Source organism: Salvia hispanica, chromosome 4, assembly GCF_023119035.1.
Source record: "Salvia hispanica cultivar TCC Black 2014 chromosome 4, UniMelb_Shisp_WGS_1.0, whole genome shotgun sequence".
Classification (NCBI taxonomy): domain Eukaryota; kingdom Viridiplantae; phylum Streptophyta; class Magnoliopsida; order Lamiales; family Lamiaceae; genus Salvia; species Salvia hispanica.
Genome location: NC_062968.1, coordinates 4,703 through 25,233, shown reverse-complemented (window position 1 = coordinate 25,233; position 20,531 = coordinate 4,703). Strand labels below are relative to the sequence as shown.

The 20,531-nt window shown below is 38.4% G+C and overlaps 4 protein-coding genes across 5 annotated transcripts; 2 read left to right on the top strand and 2 right to left on the bottom strand.

Moving 5' to 3' along the window:
* Window positions 1–3,717: 3,717 nt before the first annotated feature.
* Window positions 3,718–7,897, bottom strand: LOC125185413 (patellin-3-like). Of its 2 annotated transcripts, XM_048081935.1 has the most exons (5): window positions 7,727–7,897; window positions 4,983–5,941; window positions 4,587–4,711; window positions 4,356–4,506; window positions 3,718–4,256 (listed from the first exon to the last, which is right to left on the bottom strand). In XM_048081935.1, exons 2-5 carry the CDS (start codon window positions 5,889–5,891, stop codon window positions 4,002–4,004), a joined length of 1,440 nt encoding a protein of 479 aa, XP_047937892.1. In that variant the 5' UTR covers window positions 5,892–5,941; window positions 7,727–7,897; the 3' UTR covers window positions 3,718–4,001. The 2 variants fall into 2 exon arrangements, with proteins under 2 accessions (XP_047937892.1, XP_047937891.1); XM_048081934.1 differs by lacking the exon at window positions 7,727–7,897 and having other exon boundaries at window positions 4,983–6,046.
* A 1,571-nt stretch (window positions 7,898–9,468) lies between these two features.
* LOC125223723 (probable polygalacturonase At1g80170) lies at window positions 9,469–12,045 on the bottom strand. The gene is made up of 9 exons (XM_048126993.1): window positions 11,675–12,045; window positions 11,462–11,590; window positions 11,222–11,392; window positions 11,076–11,096; window positions 10,786–10,993; window positions 10,616–10,697; window positions 10,435–10,543; window positions 10,143–10,259; window positions 9,469–10,007 (listed from the first exon to the last, which is right to left on the bottom strand). Exons 1-9 carry the CDS (start codon window positions 11,927–11,929, stop codon window positions 9,720–9,722), a joined length of 1,380 nt encoding a protein of 459 aa, XP_047982950.1. The 5' UTR covers window positions 11,930–12,045; the 3' UTR covers window positions 9,469–9,719.
* A 1,098-nt stretch (window positions 12,046–13,143) lies between these two features.
* Window positions 13,144–16,122, top strand: LOC125219743 (putative methylesterase 12, chloroplastic). The gene is made up of 5 exons (XM_048121788.1): window positions 13,144–13,790; window positions 14,607–14,849; window positions 14,917–15,060; window positions 15,148–15,282; window positions 15,774–16,122. The coding sequence occupies exons 1-5, from the start codon at window positions 13,515–13,517 to the stop codon at window positions 16,041–16,043; spliced, it is 1,068 nt and encodes a 355-aa protein (XP_047977745.1). The 5' UTR covers window positions 13,144–13,514; the 3' UTR covers window positions 16,044–16,122.
* A 2,794-nt stretch (window positions 16,123–18,916) lies between these two features.
* LOC125224532 (GDSL esterase/lipase At1g71691-like) lies at window positions 18,917–20,525 on the top strand. The gene is made up of 5 exons (XM_048127943.1): window positions 18,917–19,198; window positions 19,297–19,418; window positions 19,573–19,812; window positions 19,893–20,142; window positions 20,233–20,525. Exons 1-5 carry the CDS (start codon window positions 18,937–18,939, stop codon window positions 20,451–20,453), a joined length of 1,095 nt encoding a protein of 364 aa, XP_047983900.1. The 5' UTR covers window positions 18,917–18,936; the 3' UTR covers window positions 20,454–20,525.
* The last annotated feature ends 6 nt before the right edge of the window (window positions 20,526–20,531 follow it).

The following is a 20,531-nucleotide window of genomic DNA, read 5'->3' as shown; positions in this document are numbered from 1 at the left end:
CCCATTCATGGCATCAATGGTTGAGACTTGTTGAATATTGGTACAATACGACCTATCACTCGAGTATTAAAATGACATCGTTCGAAGCTTTATATGGGTATGCTCTACCTATTAACATGCCCTATTTACCCAGAGATTCAAGTGTAGAGGCTGTCGATATTACCTTGAGGAACAAAGAAGATATGATTCTTTTGCTAAAAAAGAACCTACAAAAGGCTGCTGATAGGATGCAGAAGCAAGCCAATAAACATCGAGTGGACATGAACTATGAAATTGGGGATTAGGTGTGGTTCTAGTAACAAAATCAAACAGAGGAACTCACCACAAGATCGAACCAAAATTCTATGGGCCATATCAGATTCTAGATAAGATTGGGAAAGTGGCTTATAGGTGGAATCTCCCTGCGTCGGCCACCATCCATAATGTGTTCCATGTTTCGTTACTACGGCCTTATGCTTTTCCTACAAGGCCGATATCTGATATACCTTCGGTCTCCCACATCAGTGATGACGTGCCGCCATACTTGAGAGTAAGATGGTGAAAAGACACAATCAAGCGATCACACAATGGCTGATTCAATAGGAAGGTTGGTCACTGGAGGAAGCTTCTTGGGAGAATTCCGATGAAATTAAAGCAAGGTTTCCTTGGTTCCTTGAGGACAAGAAACTTTAAGAGGGGAGTATTGTTTCATGCACACAACCATACATGACTCATGCAACGTGGCGTAGAGTATTTAGAATAATAAGGATCATGGCAGATGGAAATAAGAAGCCATGTGTATCGTCCGGACCGATGCATGAAGAGGGAGTACAAAAGTTATGTGAAGGGAGGAGGAGGGAATTGGAGTGAGAGCAACATGTGTGGGAAGTATTTAAAGGGGGACCACTCTCTCCTTCAACATGTTAGTTGTGTGATTGAGCATTGGGCTAAGGATCCGAGATCTATAGCATTTATCTTTCTCGTGATCATTTTCATTCCTTGTTATTTCAATTCTTCGCATTGTTCTTGAGATCTGGTTATTAATTTACTCTCGGTGTTTATCACGTTGCATTACTGTGTTTTACTGTGAATTGTGTTGGTTGTGGTGCTGGTGGTGTAGTGATTGTGCGAGTTACGATCTTAGCTGAATTGAGCTTGAACCGTAGCAAGATATCAGGTGATTTATGTTGCCGAGTTTAGGGCATTGCCTCAAGTTTGATTTCGTACAGTTTGTTGCAGTTCAATCGTTTTATATCCAAATCTGCTGCACAGTTCTTGTAATAAATGAAGAAAGAGGGGAATTGTCAAGTTTGCAACTTCTTGATTATATAATGGTGAATGATTCTTGTATCCAAATCCCTACAAACACTAAATAACTAATTTTGACAGAGTGAAATGTCTACATAGCATGAAAATAGAGAGACGTCACAAATGCCTAGAGGCAAGATTTTTACAAGCTACAAAGATTTTGATGTAATGGGAGAAACCAAAATGGAGTTTAGTAATCAACAGTCCAAAATCCCAAATCAATTCATTTCATCACTACAAAAAGGATGCTGCAGAGCTTGTCCATTCCATTATCTCTTCCCATTCGCCTTTTAACTTATCAATAACAAATTCTGTATAATCTAGAATTAGTCACATTTGATATTCCTGTAAATTCTCCTCACAAACAAGTTGGAGCCCAGGTATCCAACGGCACCTGAAATTCGAGTAAATCGTGTTATTTTTGTCCATTTTCTCATTTATGCTGAGTCTAAAGACGGGTAAACTTACCACAGAGGATCGGCGATGAGTGACGCTGGTGGTAGCGGTAGTGGTAGTGGTAGTGGTGGGGATCCTGAGGAGTACGGACGGAGGATGAACGAGGCTATGGAGGCCTACATGAACCGCGGGATGGAGCGGTACATGCGTATGGTGGAACAGCGGGGTCCACCAGCAGGCGATACCTTGCCCTCCACGAGTTGTCCACCACCGAGCAGTGATTCCGCGGGATCACGTAGGCTGCACATCAGCGGCTGTACGAGGACTACTTTGCAGAGTACCCGCGGTTTCCCGCCAACATGTTCCGGCGGCGTTTTAGAATTCGCAGGGAGTTGTTTATGCGCATCGTTGGGGCATTGGAGCGTCACTATCTGTGTTTCCGCTTCAGGCACGATACGGCCGGCGGTGACCCGGCCACACCCCTATCCAAAAGTGCACGGCGGCAATCGGGCGGTTGGCCTACGGAGGCGCGGCAGACATGTGGGATGAGTACCTCCACATCGGTGAGTCGTCGGCCCTGAAATGTCTGAAGGAGTTCTGTGACGGCGTGATAGACATTTTCGGTGGGCGTACCTTCGAAGCCCTACTCCCGAAGATTGTCGGAATTCGATGCGATATGCACGGGGAGAAGCATGGGTTCCCCGGATGTTAGGCGGCATAGATTGTATGCACTTTGGGAGTGGAAGAACTATCCGACTGCCTGGAAGGGGGCCTACACGACCGGCTACAAGTCAAAGAACCCACGTTAATCCTCGAGGCCGTAGCTGATTACCGGCTGTGGATCGGCATGCGTATTTTGGGGTAGCCGGGTCGAACAACGACCTCAACGTCCTGAACTCGTCTCCTCTTCAACGAGAAGTGTCAGGGCGTCGGTCCGGCCGTCTCATTTGTGGCCAACGGCAACCGGCATGATATGGGCTACTACTTGGCGGATGGTATATACCCTCGGTGGCCGGTCTTTGTGAAGACGATCAGACAAACAAGTGATGAAAAGAAGGCATACTTTGCGCAACGACAGGAGTCGGCGCGCAAGGACGTGGAGCGCGCATTTGGTGTGCTCCGGTCTCGATGGGCGGCAATTAAGGGTCCAACGCGTTTGTGGGATGTCGGATGCGTTTCCCAGATAATGTACGCCTGCATTATCCTTCACAACATGATCGTCGAAGACGAAGGCGTACAACTGACTAGTTGGGTCGGTGACGATGAAGCCGGTCCAAGCCACGGAACGGCCACCCCTAGTGTACGACGGGGGTACCTCTCGATGAAGCCGGCCGACTCAAGGAATTTGCCAACATGCGCCAAGTGGAAGCTCATATTCAACTCCAAAAGGATATAATTGAAGAGTTGTGGGCACGGAGGATTGCACGGCGATAGTTTTTTTTCTTTATTATGCATGTAATTTTTTTTTATCTATGTAACTTTTTTAAATGCAATTAATGAATTTTCCCGTATATGTGTCGTAAATTTAATTCCGTATTTTAATCGTAATTTTAATTCCGTAAATGTAGTATATTTTGAATTATTTTTATTGCATTGGCCTATGGTCTGGCCTAAATCTGACGTGGCAGGTGGTTTTTTTGGTGTTGCTGACGTGGCAGGGGAGAGAATGGCTGGCCTACGGCTGGCCTATTTGCCATTGCGGATGCTCTAATGATCAAAACCGGTTAACTGAACAAACACATTTCTTATGGTGCCACCGGCCCACCGCCTCCGTCGGCTATCAGTCGACAACCCAGTGGGCTTGGATGTGTGAGTGGCCCAAAAAGCCCAAGACGTCCACAACTTGTTTCCTTTAAGTACAATGTAGGCCATTAATTTATTTAGCGAAATTCTATATCTATAAATTTACTCATATAAACAGTATTTGCACAAATTAAAACTCTGAGATTAGTTGTCTATTTTACGTAGTATTACAATAATTTTATTGATTGCAATTTGCAATTCATAAAATGGTGATAAAGAGACATGACTACCTAACCAGCAATAAAAAAGACGCACAAATCTATGTATAACAGCGTCAAGAATACATGTTTCACATATAACATGAAACAAATAAAAAACATTCCATATTTGAATTTTTTACCTTTTTATAGGAGTGATATGAAATCTATGTCTCCTCCTCCTCAACCGCGCACGCAATCGCCAAAATGAAAACCAAATTTCCAGCATTGTATCAAAGAACAAAACGGGGAAGCAATTTGAATATGATAAAAATGCATCAAGAAAGAGTGAATCCAAGCATGAATTTGCTCCTTTCTTCAAGATTGGTGGGCGTAGGGAGCAACTTTGAATCGATACAGCAGCAGCTTCTTCTTGGAAGTTGGGTTGTCAATGGTAAGCAATATCTTGCCAAGCTCAGAAACACTGAAACTGTCGTGCACAACTGGCACATCGTTTGCAGCCATCTTCGTGCTCTTCTGTATCAGCACCGTGTAGCCACGCTGTGGTACAAATTCAGCACTGTAACTCACTTCCCATCCCACCACACGAATCTCCCACACAAGGCTGCATTTCTGCAAAATCAAATAAATCCCAATATATGATTATCTTTGTGTCATAAACTCAACAATGCCAGGTTATCTCTGATATGATGAACACAACAGCAAGCAGACCTCATGCACAATAATCTCCACGATTTGCTTGGTTGACGGTTTCACAGTGATCTCAGTGACTGGATCGTCCATGGAGAATTCCGGGTTGCATTCACAGAGATCCACGCTAAGCCCACCGTATTGAGTTGGCACTTGCTCTGGTAAAATGTACCTGTTTCAGCAGCACCTCATCATTAAAACATTATCAAACACAACCGTTTTATCTCAATAGTGAATAATCTTTTTACAAACTTGAAAAGAGTAGGAGCAGTCCTCGTCGGGCCAGCAAATATGAATTTGCTCTTTGTCCTCTGAGTCAAGAAGGGACTGATCATTCTGTAGAAAGCAAGATACCACCAAGGAACATTGATGAAAACCTACAACCATGGAAAAACTACCATCACAATTAGTCACTTTTCTAAGTATCTATACAATGATATAAAAACATAGATATCAATACATCTCCTCCAACACTATATCTATTTACATAATGATCTAAGATTTCTTAAAGGAGATAACCATAAGATTTATCCTTGTTCAAGCAATGACATTTCAGCACTAGTTTACACAAATCATGCATATCACACAATATCTCAAATTATCCAAAAAGATGCATTAATAACATATAAATCAACAACCAAAATCTACCTGCTTTGCTACAAACTCAGGATAGTTATCTTGAAGAATCTGCAAGGCCTGTTTAGTAGCAATCCGAAGCTCATTCTTCCCGAGGCCAGGTGAGTTCTTGAGATCACTAACTTGAAAGATAGTGTTGATCCCACCAGGACTAAAATCCAGCTTCCTAATACTTGCTTCAAGAAACTGAATCCTCCATCTCAAAAACCTCCACCTCTTCTCCTCATCTGCAAAAATCTTCATGTAAAGTTCTTCATTCTGAAACTCACCATAAACATTGTAACAAACCGGGTGCCCCTCCTTATCATGGCCGTGCATATAAACAACTTTCTCAAGATCATCCCCCAAATCCTCCTTCAAGAGCTGATCAACTCTAAAGTCCCTTCTCCATTTGATTGTGTTGCTCAACATAACAAAAGCATCCCTCACATCAAAATCACGAGCTCGCAGAAATTTAAGCAGAACAACATCACTCCTCTCATCTTTCAGCAACGGCACACCCCATATTGATACCTCCTCACTTGATTTCTCGCTGTCTGAAACCAAACCCTCCAAAAAGACTCGACTTTTAAGAGATTCTTGAACTAGAAGCTTGAACTCGTCGAGGGCTCTCCGCTCATCGTGAGAAAGATCCGAAATTTTGTTGCTTTCTTCCTTGAAAGAAACGAGAGATTCTGGGACTTTCCCCTTTTCCGTTGAGTAGGAGTCTTGGGGCAATGCTAAAGCAGCTGACAGCGGTTGAGACAGAGTAGTTTCCAAAGGGGATTCTTTTTGAATTATAGTAACCGTTTCTTTCAAGATTTCTCCTTTATTGTCTTCCGCCGCCGACGAAGCTGATGGGTCTTCCAATGGTGGTGGCTTTTCTGAGTGCTCCGGCGGGTAGTGGGCGGCGGGAGGCGGTGGAGGTTCGCTGTCTGCCATGGCGATATGTGAGGTGAAAGAGTGGCTCTCTGCGATTTGCACTTTTTGACCTGAGGTAATTAAGCTGTGGATTTATGCACTTTTTTTTTTAGTGGATTGGAATTGATGGGACTAAGCCAAAAGTAGCGCACTATCATCACTCTTGTTTGAATATACTGACAGAAGCCGGCAAGAGAAGGAGATGAGACGTTTAACAATCATTAAACCCTCTATATTCATTATTTAAAACAACAAATATCTCATATTTGACTATCAACTTTAAAAAATTATTTAATTTTATAAAATAAAATATGTAGATAAAGGTAGATAAAGTTAGTGGAATTCATAGTCTATTTTTATATATTGATTTTATACTAATATATGAGTAAAATGAGTAAAATGAGTAAAAATGAAAGTGAAATGAAATATTTAATGGCAAGCAGACGAAAAATGAAAAAAAAAGAGATATTTGACTCATCTCGGGTTTTAATGTATAATTGGTAAAGTAAGAGGGAGATAAATGATAGTGTGAATAGTGTTAGTGGAGAATGGGCTACACATCATTAGTAGTGTAGTGTAATGTAGTGATATAAGTTGTAAATAAAATGATCTGTATGGGTAATGTGTAATTTAACTACTATTTCAAAATTAGAAAGTCTATACTATTTAGAGACGGACTAATAAGAAAATAGTTCATACTTTTCGGAAACATATGAAGTAATATTTATCACAATATTGAAAAATGTACTAGGGTTTAGACAAAGAGTATTTTAAAAACCAGTTGATCTCATAAATGTAACATTAAATTTTTAAAAATAATTACTCCCTCTGTAGCAACTTTTCCTTTATTGTTTGTCCCAATCAAGATGACCATTTTCCAATTTTAGAAAATAACATCATCTCTTCTCATTAAAATATTCAACTACCTTCTTCCTTTCTACTTTATTCTAAAATCATGTGCCATTCAAGAATGTGGCCATCTTGAGTGAGACAGAGGGAGTACATAAATTAGGTACAATAAATATAAACATTAAATTTAAAGATAAGAACTAAAAAAAAATAGGTACGGGAAAAATACATGTGATATTGTTTGGAATAAGACAATAAAATGAACTGACATTTTTGCATTTTACACCATTTTTATATGGTATTCATTAAATTTGCAGATTAATATTGCAACTGAAAAATATATACATGTCATAGACTTACACTAAGTAAAAGATAGGACAACTCACTTAGTTAAAGATAATCATTAGACTTCAATATTTCACAATGCCATTATAGCTATCTTTATTCATTTATTTAAGCAATAATCATGATTATATAGATGAAATAATTATTTTGAAAACAAAAGGTTAAAGTAAGGTCATAGCGTTTGGTCAAATGTCAGTTTGGTGTAGAAAAATGGTGGCCTAATGATGGTAGTATAATAATGATATGTTAATGGAATTGGACCACTGTAGCATCTATTTATCTATTTAAATTATTAATTTTGCAGTAAAAAGGGAAATTAATATAGTAAAACTTATTGGGCTTTATTTTAAAGATATAGTTAGACCATTATTATGGGCTGACTCTGGGCCGAACCATAATACTCTCTCCGTCCCGCTTTAGCAGTCCCTTGACTTTTCTACTCTTATTTTTGTAAAAATGATAAAAAATAGTTAAAGAGGAGAAATAGTAAACTAAGAGAGAGAATAATTTAGAGAAGAGTCTTATCTACATTGTTGTCTCTCCTACTTTATCATTTCTCCACTTTAACTATCTTTTATCATTTTTACAGAAAGATAGAATTACTTACGGGGGATTTTCTGATCGATAATATGAAATGGCGGACGAAAGGAAAGCGGAGATACCTGCGAAATGGGATGCCTTCCTCGATTTAGGCTTCCGTCGTTTCGTTTACTCCTCGCTCGCCGGCGCCGTCTCCGGCCTCCTTATTTTCCGTGAGTGTTAACGATATTTTCCCTCTATCTAATTTGGGGGTTTCTGTATATTTCTGAGGCAGCTCATTTTCAGTCGTTTTGTTATATTTTCGATTGTGATAGAGTTTCGTGTTGAATTGACATTTTGAGGGAATTTCCTGAACAATGCTAGTGGAGTTGTTAGTTTGCTGATGTTTAGTTGGCTGTTTAATAGTGATCCTTATTTTGTCTTAATTATCTCTACATATTTTGTCTTAATTATCTCTAGAAGAATCTCCACGAGTGAAAATACAATCTGTCTCATAAGCATAATTTTCTTTACAATGTATTCCTCAATAACAACGCACAATATTCAATGGTCATGGCATACCAATCCATTATTAAAAATAGAAATACCTTTAATAGCTACTTTATCTCTCTCTCTTACATTATTCTCTCCACTTAGTACACAAAATAAAATTGCACAAAATCCCGTGCAATCAAGGAAGGGTCATCTTCCTTGGAATGGAGAGAGTAACAAACAATAATGCATCAAGAAATATCCAACTCGTAATATCTTTTTGTCCAAGATTTTGTGGTCAAGACTCAATGTTGTCAAAGTAGTATGGCGGTCCATGGCGGTTCGCCCGAAAAATGCCACAGGGATATGGCGTATCGGTATGGCGGGATATGGCGGTCATTAATTAAATATATAAAATAATATTTATATATTCATATATAATTCAAATAATTAGAAAATAATAAAAATATAACATTAAAAACTCTAAAAATATGTAATAAAGCATAAAATAGAAGGCAATTATATAAAAGTCTAGTAATTAAAGTCTTTAGTTCAAGTGTTCAACAAAACATAAAACCATGATAAGCTCAATAGACATCAATCATCAAGCTCAACATAGTCTTCTAGTTTATCATCATCACTATCATCGACATCCATTTCATCTTCATCCTCAAGCTCAAGCCTTTTCCTTTTCCCTTTCCCTTTCTCTTTTCTAGGTATGATAGGTTCCTTTTTCTTAGAAACTCTAAGACAACTTGAACTAGATGTAGGAGATTCTTTCCTCTTCTTTGAGTGGAGTTTAGGAGGTAGATTGTGAATAGGAGGGGCCGGCGGCGGCAAGTGGCTGGGCGGTGGCTAAGTGGGGATGAGTGGGGTTTAGGAGGCAGATTGTGAATAGGAGGGGCTGTAGGGTGATGGGCTACTGGGCGGCGAGTGGCTGGGCGGCAGATTGTGGAAGGAGTAGCCGTTGGTTGAATTAGGGTTTAGTTTTTCATTTTAATTAAATATTAAATGGGTTAGAATCGTTGGGGTGGGCTGGTTTAGTTTTGGGCCTATGCAAAATTCAAATAAAATGTAAAAAGCCCCATTAAAAAGTCAAAATTAGCACCAAAATAGTCAAAATTGGCTTAAAATACCGCCATTGCGGGATATGGTGGCGCCATGGCGCCACGACCGTGGCGGGCATGGCGGCCGCCACAGAAAAATGCCATGTATCGTTGTGGCGATGACGTTTTCATTAAAAACTGATATGCTATAGCGCCATATCCCCACCATAGCCGCTATTTGACAACATTGTCAAGACTCAAGTTGGCTATTTCCATTTTGTCCGACTTGAAATATTAATTGGTTCAAGTGGATTGTTCTAAATCCTACTGATTTTTTCTTAAGTAGAAAAATTGAGGAATTTGCACTTGTATTGCAGAATGTAGAGTCATGAAAATGGAGTACAATGTTATGCATTGTAACATTACATGTATACAATCTTTGATGATCTTACAAAATATGCTTCATACTATCTATTCTAAGATGTATCACACTCTATTTTCATTATACAATCCAAGAATCATGGCACATTCCAAACCTTTGCTCATACTATATTGTTCTACATAGTATAAAATATAATTAAGATGTATTTGATTTGATTCAAAGCTCTGTATGAACTGTGTGTTGTGCATTAGGTTGAACTATATTAGCATCCTTATCTGAAGAGGAGAGGCATTCTGCTGAGGGATTTATGTAGCCATACCCAATTCCGGCTGCGGAATTGCAGTAGGTCTCGACAGTGCCGTCGCTCCTCTGCAAGTTGATGTTGTTGAGGATGATGTGAGTGCAAGGGATTGTGTCACTGCAAGCAAACTTCATGGCCTTTTGGCTTCTTGATGTCCCGGTTATATTTCGATACATTATTTGGGTTACGTTGACTGCTGACGTCTGATGACACAAGAAATGAGGTTGTTAGGTCGTATAGTGTGTGTGCACGTGTTGGTTAGAGGTATCAAAAGATCGGGGCAATACATTGTTACTTAAAAGCCCGATGGATTGACAGTTCTAGTGGTGAAAGTGTACCTGGTTTTGGCAACTCTTTGGCGAGTCACAGTAGAATTGGTCTATGATGATCGGGTTGGTAACGTCTTCCATTCTGACGTCTTGGCAGCGCACTGCACGCACATAGCCGGAGCCTCCCTGCAACAACAATGGTGCATATATAGCCACTTTGGATAGCAAAAAGTATTATTATAAGGTCTTTTCAGTAAGGAAGGATTGATAATGGTTCTCCATTTCTCCCCAACTTGATGCTCAAGGGAAAAGTGTCTTACTAAACTGATGTGCAATTGTCAAAGGAAGTATTATAAGTTACCTGCCAAGTCTTGATTCTGAGGCCATTGGTCGTGCCTCGGAGGAAGGCCTTGTCCACGACAACGCTCTCAACAATACCGGTGGTGTTGTCCTTGCCAAGGCTTCCAATGCTGGTGAAGTGCAGTTTCTAGTAAGCTAGTCCATTGAAAAATGGATTTAAACTATTTTGGAGAGTATATTACCTAATTCCATGGCCAGGTCCACAAAAGATGTTCTTCATCTTGATGTTGGAGCTAGCATTGACAATTGATATGCAATCATCTCCTATAATCCACACATGTTTGAAGTAAACACACAATTCAAGATTCATGGGAGAAGTAAATTTGTTGAAAAAGTGAGGAAATCCAAGAACCTGTCCCAATTTTGCAGTTTTGAAGAACTACATTTGTTGATTCAGTGATATGTATCCCATCTGTATTGGGGCTGTCCTCTGGGGCAGATACTTTGACATCTATGACACGAACAGAGTCCGAACGCCCGATGACAAAATTCATCTGCTGCCCATTCTGAACTGTGATTCCCTTCACTCTCACAGCTGAGCTTGAGTCTATTGTGAGGGCCTGAAAATTGAGACATTCCACGTCATTATTCGATTCTATGATCATACATAGTAGGCGAGCTTAGTGGGCGAGTTAGCCTCACCGTTGGTGCACTCTTGCAAGGCTGAGGACAGATAATAGAGTCAGAAAAAATAAGAACAAGAAATCAATGTTGGTTAGCAGATCAAAGTGATTAAGTTGGTTGGGATTAGGACATGATTGTTTGAATCAAGATGGAATTTTTTTTACATTGGACTTGTTCTTCTTGCAAGAAGCTGCCCACCATTTAGTGCCTGAGCCATCTATGACACCTTTCCCTTGGAAATAAACCTTGGTTAGATTGTTGAAAACCAGCCAAGTTCTTGGATTATTGGGATCCCAGCTATTTGGATCATCTGGTGCAACGATGGTCCCATCGATCTGCAATCACGAGTCATTGAAAGAAGAACCTTCCCAATACCGGGTTTTGATCCAAGACAAAGACTATACCTGGATCACAATCTTGTCTACACAAGGCCCTCTGAATCTTGTTGCATTCACCAAGTAGCGACGCCCTTCAGGGACCAAGAAAACTGATTTTGGAGTGGAACAAGCTTGTTTCCATGCATCAGTGAAGGCCTAATATGGAAAGAAACAACATGAGACCGATCAAGAACTTGAAGCCATATTTTGTCTTAAAACTTGATTGTATATATATAAGACCTGAGTATTGTCAGCTGCACCATCTCCAACAGCACCAAATCCCTCCACATTTATAAGATTTTTGTTGCTATGGTGACTATGCCAAGATGGGAGATCTATGACCTCCAACGAGTCGTCTTGTCCTTCTTCATCTCCCATGTCCATGTCATGGAGCTTGGCGAAAATCTCAAGTGTATCGGAAATATCTTGGCCAACAATTGAAAGGGGAACAAGAAGCAAAACAAGAAAGGAAAGGAACGTCCGTAACTTGGTCATGGCTTTTTAAGGATGTTTTTGTTTGTTTTTTTGGTGGATAAAATGACTTGATTTGTATAAGAGATTGTGGGATTAATATATAAGTACGGATTGAGTTTGTAAAGTGCAATGGTTTGTGGAGGGAAGGATATGTCTTGACTTAAAAGGGCATGAATGTGTTGCATTTTTCTTTATATGCTATATGCCTACTCTTCAAGGATAAGAATATATAAATTTGAAGAAGTTTGCTTTACTCATAAACTAGTACCCAACTCCACTTAAATACATACTTCCCTAGTAAAAATATTACGAGTGAGCAAAAGAAAAAGATATGTCCTTTTGTTTCTTAGTTTTATGAGGAAGAAATTGTTGTGAAGCACTATTAAGATTTCCATGCATATGTCAATTTTGACTTCTGTTTAGAAAATCCAAATCATCATGTCATTTACAGATTTTGGTATATTGTATTCTATTAATAATATTGCCAAATGGGTGGTGGAGGCTCGGATAGTCGACGATAGAGCTCTACGTATTTCTCGATCGCCTATCTTAGTTAGTTGGCGGCCACCGTCGAGAGATACTTTAAATCTCAACACGGATGTTTCTCAAGAAGGAGGTTCAGGACGGACTTTTGGTGGAGCATTATTTCGTGATGTTATAGGTGTTTGGAGATATGAATTTGTTGTTAATGTTGGGAAGTATTCCACATCTAAATGCAACACTTTGGTGCATCTTATATGGTCTACAGCTGGCAAAGGATTTGAGTTTTAGAAAGTTAGAGGTGGAGAGTATCAATGATGTTGGGATGTTATGATGTCTCTATTAGTTGTTGAGCCATTGTGCAAAATGTACGTTCTTTTGATTCAGTGGTCATTCATCATGTGCACAGAGATTACTGCCGATTATTTGTCATATTTTGCTTATGGTTTGGTAGAAGACTCCACGCTCTAGAAATGACACCACAAGGCATTTATTGTTTGCTTTTTAATGATAGATTAGACATTTCTTATATTCGTAAGATGTTTCGGATGTTATCTGTGAAAAAATAAAAGATATAATAAAAAAAATACCACCTCCTTCCCCCAAAGTCATACTCCACATCGGAAGCTGTAAATAAAAATCTTCAGAAGAATGAAGACGGAGTTGAATTTGCAATTATAACCTTAACTCTTGAACTTGCAGTTTACTTTGTTTTATGTTTGTTTTGATTTTTTGTCAAATTATTATCAAAGTTTACTCCTTTTAGCTAGTAGATCATATTCAGGCTGACAAAACAATAACAAGATAGTAACTCTTTTGACTAAATGCTCATTTCATCAAATATTCATTCTGGATCCAACCACCAATTTCCCAATTTATGCGGTGGAGTGAATTAGTTACCTAATCTGCTGAAAAAAGATGCTGCAAAATCCCAAACTCACAGGGAAAGAGAGAGACTGGTGTGAAAACAAGAAAGGTTGGAAAAGAGTGACATCAAAAGCTTGCTTACACTTGCAGTTGATCTGCATTCATCTTGGTTTTTTGCTTCAAATGCCACCCCTTTCTCTCTTTAAGGCATCTGGGCTTCGATAAAAATCGCGTCTTTATTAAACTTTTCCGAGCAAGAATGGGGAATAAGTTAATCTGTATGACCAAGAAAGATGGGAACCCGAGGATTGGATCAAGGAGCAAAAGGGGGTCGATGTCGAAGAGAAAGAGTGCAATAGAGGAAGAAATGCTGCATAGACAAGCTCTAGCTATGGCGATACAGCAGCATCAGCTCTCTCAGAGATTTGACAATGGCTCCTTGTCCCGCCGCATCGGATCCACTAGCTCTCGCCGCCGCGCCACCGCAAATTTATCAGACCCTCTTTCTAATACTATTAGCTCCAACAACAAAGAGGTGAAATTTTTGGTTTTTGCTTTATGCCCTTTTTAATTCTTTTGTTTAATTTCTGTAGCTTTAGTTATACTATCTGTTAGCCTTTTTTAGAGATTGAGAAGAAATTACTAGGATCTTGGCGGGTTGGGGGACTGGGGGTGATGGGTTGGGAATCCCTTTTCTGCTCTGTGTTGAGATCTTGAAGGGCAGGAAAGTTTGAGCATTATCATCATTTCATTAGTTATGGTGATTATAGAGGTGGAAAAAGGGAGAAACAAAGGAGCTTTTTCAAGAAAGTGAAAAGGTGGCTCTTCTTACTAAGGAGTTTTAAAATCTTTTAGCATGCTTCGAATTATTCTAATTGTAACTTATACATGTATGTTTGTTGGGAGAGAAGATGTAGCAATGAGTAGTCACACATATATTGGTTGTTTCGCTTAATCTGTTTGCTCACTTGCTGTTATGAAAAATCTTAATTTGGATTGCGAAAGTTTAGCCTCAAGGAACTATGAAAAGGTGGCTCTATTTTGTAATGAATTATGAGGTCATTGAGTTTGAAGTATTCTAATGGTGCTTGATATGCATATTTCTTGCAAGAGATATAGCGATGAAACTTTCTTTGAAAAGATATTGATTTTGGAATTGGAAATTCTCTAGTAATATATTGGCACATAATTGATATTGTTGTAACCTCCAAACTGTTTCATTCAATAAGCCAAGAGCAATGCCTTCCATCCGCAAAGGATCATATCTTACGAGCTAGGGAGAATTGATGTTCAGTCGTTTCAATTACTTGCCGAATTGCTTGATGTTAGATCAATTTCACTCATTGTACAGTTATCCCCCGAATCTTTGGATAACATGAAGACAAAGAAATTTGTTCTAGTACACGGAGAAGGATTTGGAGCTTGGTGTTGGTACAAAAGCATTTCTCTACTAGAGGAATCTGGATTGCTTCCAGTTTCCTTGGATCTGATGGGGTCTGGCATTGATCAAACGGACACAAACACGGTCACCACTCTGGCAGACTACTCAAAACCTTTGATTGATTACCTGCAGAAGTTACCTGATGGTGAAAAGGTAAAGAAACACCTGAGCTAAAGAAATATATGCCATTTGTGCATTTGACAGGCGCATCTGTACGCAGGTGATACTGATTGGTCATAGTAGTGGAGGTGCTTGCATTTCGTATGCATTAGAGATTCTCCCCGAGAAAATCTCCAAGGCCGTGTATGTGTGTGCTACAATGGTGTCTAATGGGCAGAAACCCTTCGATCCTTTTGCTGAAGAGGTGAGTTCTTGCACTAACTACAGTTCAAGAATGCTATGCAGAATTCTCTGATTTGTTGATGGCTCTAAATAAACGGTTTTCTTGCAGCTTGGTTCAGGAGAATTGTTTTCACCTGACTCAAAGTCTCTTGTTTATGGAAACGGTACAGACAAGCCCCCAACGGCATTCATGTTCGATAAGCAGCATCTGCGTGGACTATATTTCAACCAATCTCCTCCCAAGGTACTATGTAATTTATGCCGGATTAGCTACTCAATTTAACCTTTGTTTGAAATATAGAGAGCCTCTTCACATTTGTTTGATAACCAAGAATCATTATTGTCTTCATATATTGCTCTACCTATCCATTTTCTCTCTCTCCCTCACACACAGTCACACACATTTTCATATAAGTTGCATAAAGATAGAGAATCTTGTTGAGTTAAGACTTGAGACACTGCATATTACTCTATTTCTTCTCTTTGCTTTGATCCACGTCTTTCTCTCTCTCTCTCTCTCTCTCACTCTCATATGTTGATATAAGATGTAAGTAGTATTAACTTAGAATCTTGGAAGTGTGTGTGAGTTGACCAAGCGGTACTGAGGTTAATGCATGAGGCCAAAGGTCTTGGGTTCGAGTCCTCTATGACGTGACCTTTAAATTTATGTTCATTTACCCATAAAAAAAAGTTAGAATCTTGGTAAGCTAAGACGTGTGATGCAATGCAATGTAGGATGTAGCGCTAGCTATGGTTTCCATGAGACTGGTCCCTCTTGGTCCAATGATGGAGGCATTATCATTATCTTACAAATACGAAACCGGCCGTCGTTTCTATATCCAAACATTGGACGATCACGCACTCTCGGCCGACATTCAAGAAAAGCTGGTAAGGGAAAATCCACCTCAAGGAGTCTTCAAGATTAAAGGCAGTGACCATTGCCCTTTCTTCTCAAAGCCTCAATCTTTGCATAAAATTTTGATTGAGATCGCCCAAATTCCGTAGCATAATACTAGTACAATTTAGTTAGAGGAGAGTATATATGTACCTTAATATCTAATCTACTTCGCTTTCTCTTTTCCCTTTTCTAAATTCTCCCAATTAAAAAAAAACCATTTCAAAACAATTTTTTAATTTATGTGCAAATTAGAACTGAATGATAGTTTGTCTATCAACAAATCCGTTACAGGGTTATCTAATCAAGAAGGATAGTTGATATTTATACTTTAAAGTTGAAAAAAATTGAAAGGAATGTGAGTGAAGTGAATTAGTGGGATGTGTATCTATTTTTAATAAAAGTGAAATGTGACTCTTATTGTGGGATGGACAAAAATGACAAAATGTGACTTTTATTGTGGGACAGAAGGAGTATTTAAGATAGTTAGCGATCTAACATGACCTTATAATAATATGTGAATACAATCTGAACAAGTCTATTTTATAATAATACTATAAATATCTCGAAAATGTATTCAGAAAATCAATCATATGGCACAAATTGTATTTTGCTATGTACCTATATCAAATGAGTACATGAACAAATTAATATGGTCCTAATAGATTTCCACCTTGACAAAACTACACCATGTATATGTTCGGAAAAATACATATTGTACGACGTAAATGAATACATGCATTTAAACTCAACAAAACTAAACTAAAATTCAATCGAGCTAGACAATATTATTCCCAGATAGCTCCTCATCAAGTTCTTCGTCTGGTCCAAACAACTTCATTAAACGAGCATGATGATTCTCTTTTTTCTTTTGCTGCCACCTCTTGTATAGGAAAACACTTAAAAGAATAACTAAGAGGACAAGAAACAGTATGAGGCTCACAACAATGATCGAGCTTATCTTCGGCTTTCTAGCCGCAGCATCCACTTCATCACTCGTATCATCAGATGAAAAACTGTTTGCCATACCTATGAATACAAACATTGTACTAATATCTCTTAATTTGTATCAAAATATTCTATTTCAATACATGAATAATTAAGGCGAACGAAATGTACAGAAATTACTTAGACAATTTCATAAACAAAATAGTAGTAATAAAATAATTTCTATATACCAAAAATGAGAGAGAGACATACCTGAATCCAGTCGAGCTAGTGAAACGAAGAAAATGATGAAGAAGTTGAAGCTTTTGATTCTACTCATCAGTTTTTGTTTTTTTCTTAACTACTTTGCCTTAGTTTTTCTTGTGCTATTATTTAGATTTTAAAGCAGTTCACTATCGCCTGCAATTTAAAAGAATATTGAAGAATGTTTTAAATTATTTTCTACATTTTAAACATGTAATCTTATACAGAAAAGGGAAGCATTTTAAAGTAGTCAGAATGCATAAATAAATACATTTGACCAATTAATTCTCGAAACATACGTTTCTTTACCAAAATAATTTTAACGATCCTATTCGATTTATGGACAAGATTTATAAGATTGAATAAATATTATACGATTGTGATGATTAATTCACGTTGAGATTGATTCCATTCAAATTTAAGGATTTGGCTTAGATTATGAAAATGCCTAAAATTTAAAACCAGCCTCGACGAATATCAGATTTTTTGTCTCTATTTTATTTCTTGTCCATTTCATTTGTCGTTTTTATTTTGTAGTATTGGTCTTGAAAACTCTAAAAATTCCATCTTCACAAATCACACTTGTACAAAAAGTACAAAGCGTCTACAATTTCTTTAATTTGTTTTTTTTTTCCTGTAAAAATGCTGATAATATAAAATGCTTTTGTAGTCCGTAGATATACGTATTTCATACAAAAACAAATACAAATAGTTTTTATCTTGAAGTTATTATATGAAGACAACCTATTGAGCCGGCTTTCAACTCGTATGAATGATACTTGCAATAATGATTGATTAAAACTCTCTTTTATGCAGCTCAGAAGGAACTTGTCAATCAGAAAATTGAAGATGCTGAGCCTTTTCAAGGCGAAGCACTCTTGGATGCCAAGTGCTTCAAGTGAAGATACTGTTTGGACACCTATGTTTCCCAAAATTTTGTCTATCTAAATTCTAGATTATTCTTGACTTTGATTCTGCAAAAATATGTAAATGAGACATGATTTTTTGTTAGCTATCTACGTAGCCTTGCTAAATCTTGTTGATCAATAGATTTCTATCAAACATACCCTTGATTCTACACAATTATGTTTTGTCAAAATGGCATGATCTTCATCTTCTACTTCCAGTTAATTAGTACTCCCTATAAAATTAAAATCTCATTCCACTATTAGGTTTATCAATGTTATATTATTCTTATACCGAAGTCAAACTCCCTGCCATGTTATGTTATAGTGTTATAAATGCTTTGTAACCATCTTCTCAACTGTCCCAGACAATGCTTGAATAAATGATGCCGCCATAGCCACCCTATCACTCTCTCTATCTTTCCTCTCTCGCCTGCACCTCCCAACTAGTAATTAACACTTGCGTTTCTGCATGCATATGTCATTATACTCATTTGAATCGTAATCTTTTGATAGATATTTCAAATTAATGAAATCTAGTTTGTGAAGTCTTTGCTTTCCAGGGCATCAATTATCAGACATGTAGTTTATTTAAATCTAATATGTGCTAACCTTTTCAAGCAAAAACTTACACGGTTGTAAAATAAAATAGATATTTACATTGTAGAATCAATGAAAACGAAAGCAAAAATTACGAATAAACCGAGTGAATCCATTAAAGAGGTAAAAACCAAAACAAGTGGTGAAAAAAACTAAGCATGCATCTGATATTATTGAATCTAATTACTCCACTGAGACACCATACAGGTGAACTCATTTACTCCTCCCTAACCACCGCCACCTTCTTTAACCCCCCCCCCCACGCACACATACACACACACACATCATGCAGCAGAAAGACATCACCATGGCTTGCAAGGCTTCAAGGTTTTGTGAGGTTTGTCTGTTTTTCTTGGTGTTTGGTGCAAACATTGCAATGGGTCAAGATGGTGAAACTAGTAGAGCAATGGTTCCAGCCTTGTTCATCTTTGGTGACTCCTTGATTGACAATGGCAACAACAATGATTTGCCATCTTTTGCAAAAGCTAACTATTTTCCTTATGGCATTGATTTCAATGGCGGCCCCACTGGAAGATTCTCCAATGGCTATACCATGGTTGATACAATAGGTATGTACTGCTTCTTTTCTTTTCTTTTTTTTTTTTATGAGGAAAATGGTGATACTTATATTTCTGATATGGGCATATCATAATTCATATGCATGCAGCTGAGTTGCTGGGATTGCCCTTGATCCCTCCTTACTCTCAAGCTTCTGGTGATCAAATTAGATATGGAGTCAATTATGCATCTGCTGCTGCTGGCATTCTTGATGATACAGGCAGGAATTTTGTAAGTCGATATATTTATGCAAATCTCTCTCTGTCACATGTTTGACTAATGGTTCAAAAAAAGAGGCCTAAAATTTGGCTGATGGTTTCCAATATTATTTTGGTGTCTACAAAGTGGCTTTATTGTCAGTTTCTCTGTTTGTTTCGTTTAACAGGTGAGCCGTATTCCATTCAACCAGCAAATCAAGAACTTTGAGAGCAGTCTTGAACAGATTAAAAGCAGTAGTGGTGCACAAGATGTGAGCAAGGATCTGGCTAAGTCCATCTTCTTTGTTGGAATGGGTAGTAATGACTACCTCAACAACTACCTCATGCCTAATTACGATACCAAGGATCACTACAATCCTCAGCAGTTTGCAGATCTCTTGGTGCAGCAATACTCTCAGCAGCTCACTGTAAGAAAGGGACCATTTAAACACATTCAATCAATAATATTATGGTATTCTTCTTCTAATGATGGTGATGCTGAATGCAGAATCTGTACAATCTTGGAGCTAGGAAATTTGTGATAGGAGGGATTGGGCTAATGGGATGCATTCCAAGCATTTTGGCACAGAGCAGTAATGGAGTCTGCTCAGATGAAGTAAACCAGCTTGTTCAGCCCTTCAACTTGAACACAAAGACCATGGTCAACAATCTTATTACTACAAAACCAGGATCTGTTTTTACTTACATCGACATTGGGAATATGTTTCAAGATCTCATCTCCAATGCAGGATCATATGGTCTCTAAATCTGTCTCATCTCATCTTGTCTGACTTCTCATCATTTAGTCAAAGGGGTTTAAGTCATTTTCATACATTCTAATATTGCAGGATTTAGTGTTCTAAACGAAGGTTGCTGTGGGATTGGGAAGAACAGTGGGCAGATCACCTGTCTTCCTTTCCAGACACCATGCCCGGATAGGAGCAAGTACATATTCTGGGATGCATTCCACCCGACAGAATCCGTTAACGTCTTGTTTGGACATAAGGCTTTCAATGGGAGCAGTAACTTTGCCTATCCCTTCAGCATACAGCAACTTGCCAACTTCTGATCTTGCTCTAGTCTTCTAATGTACTTTCTCCTCTATATTAGCTATTGTTGTTTGGTTTAGCTGTATGAAATCAAGTTT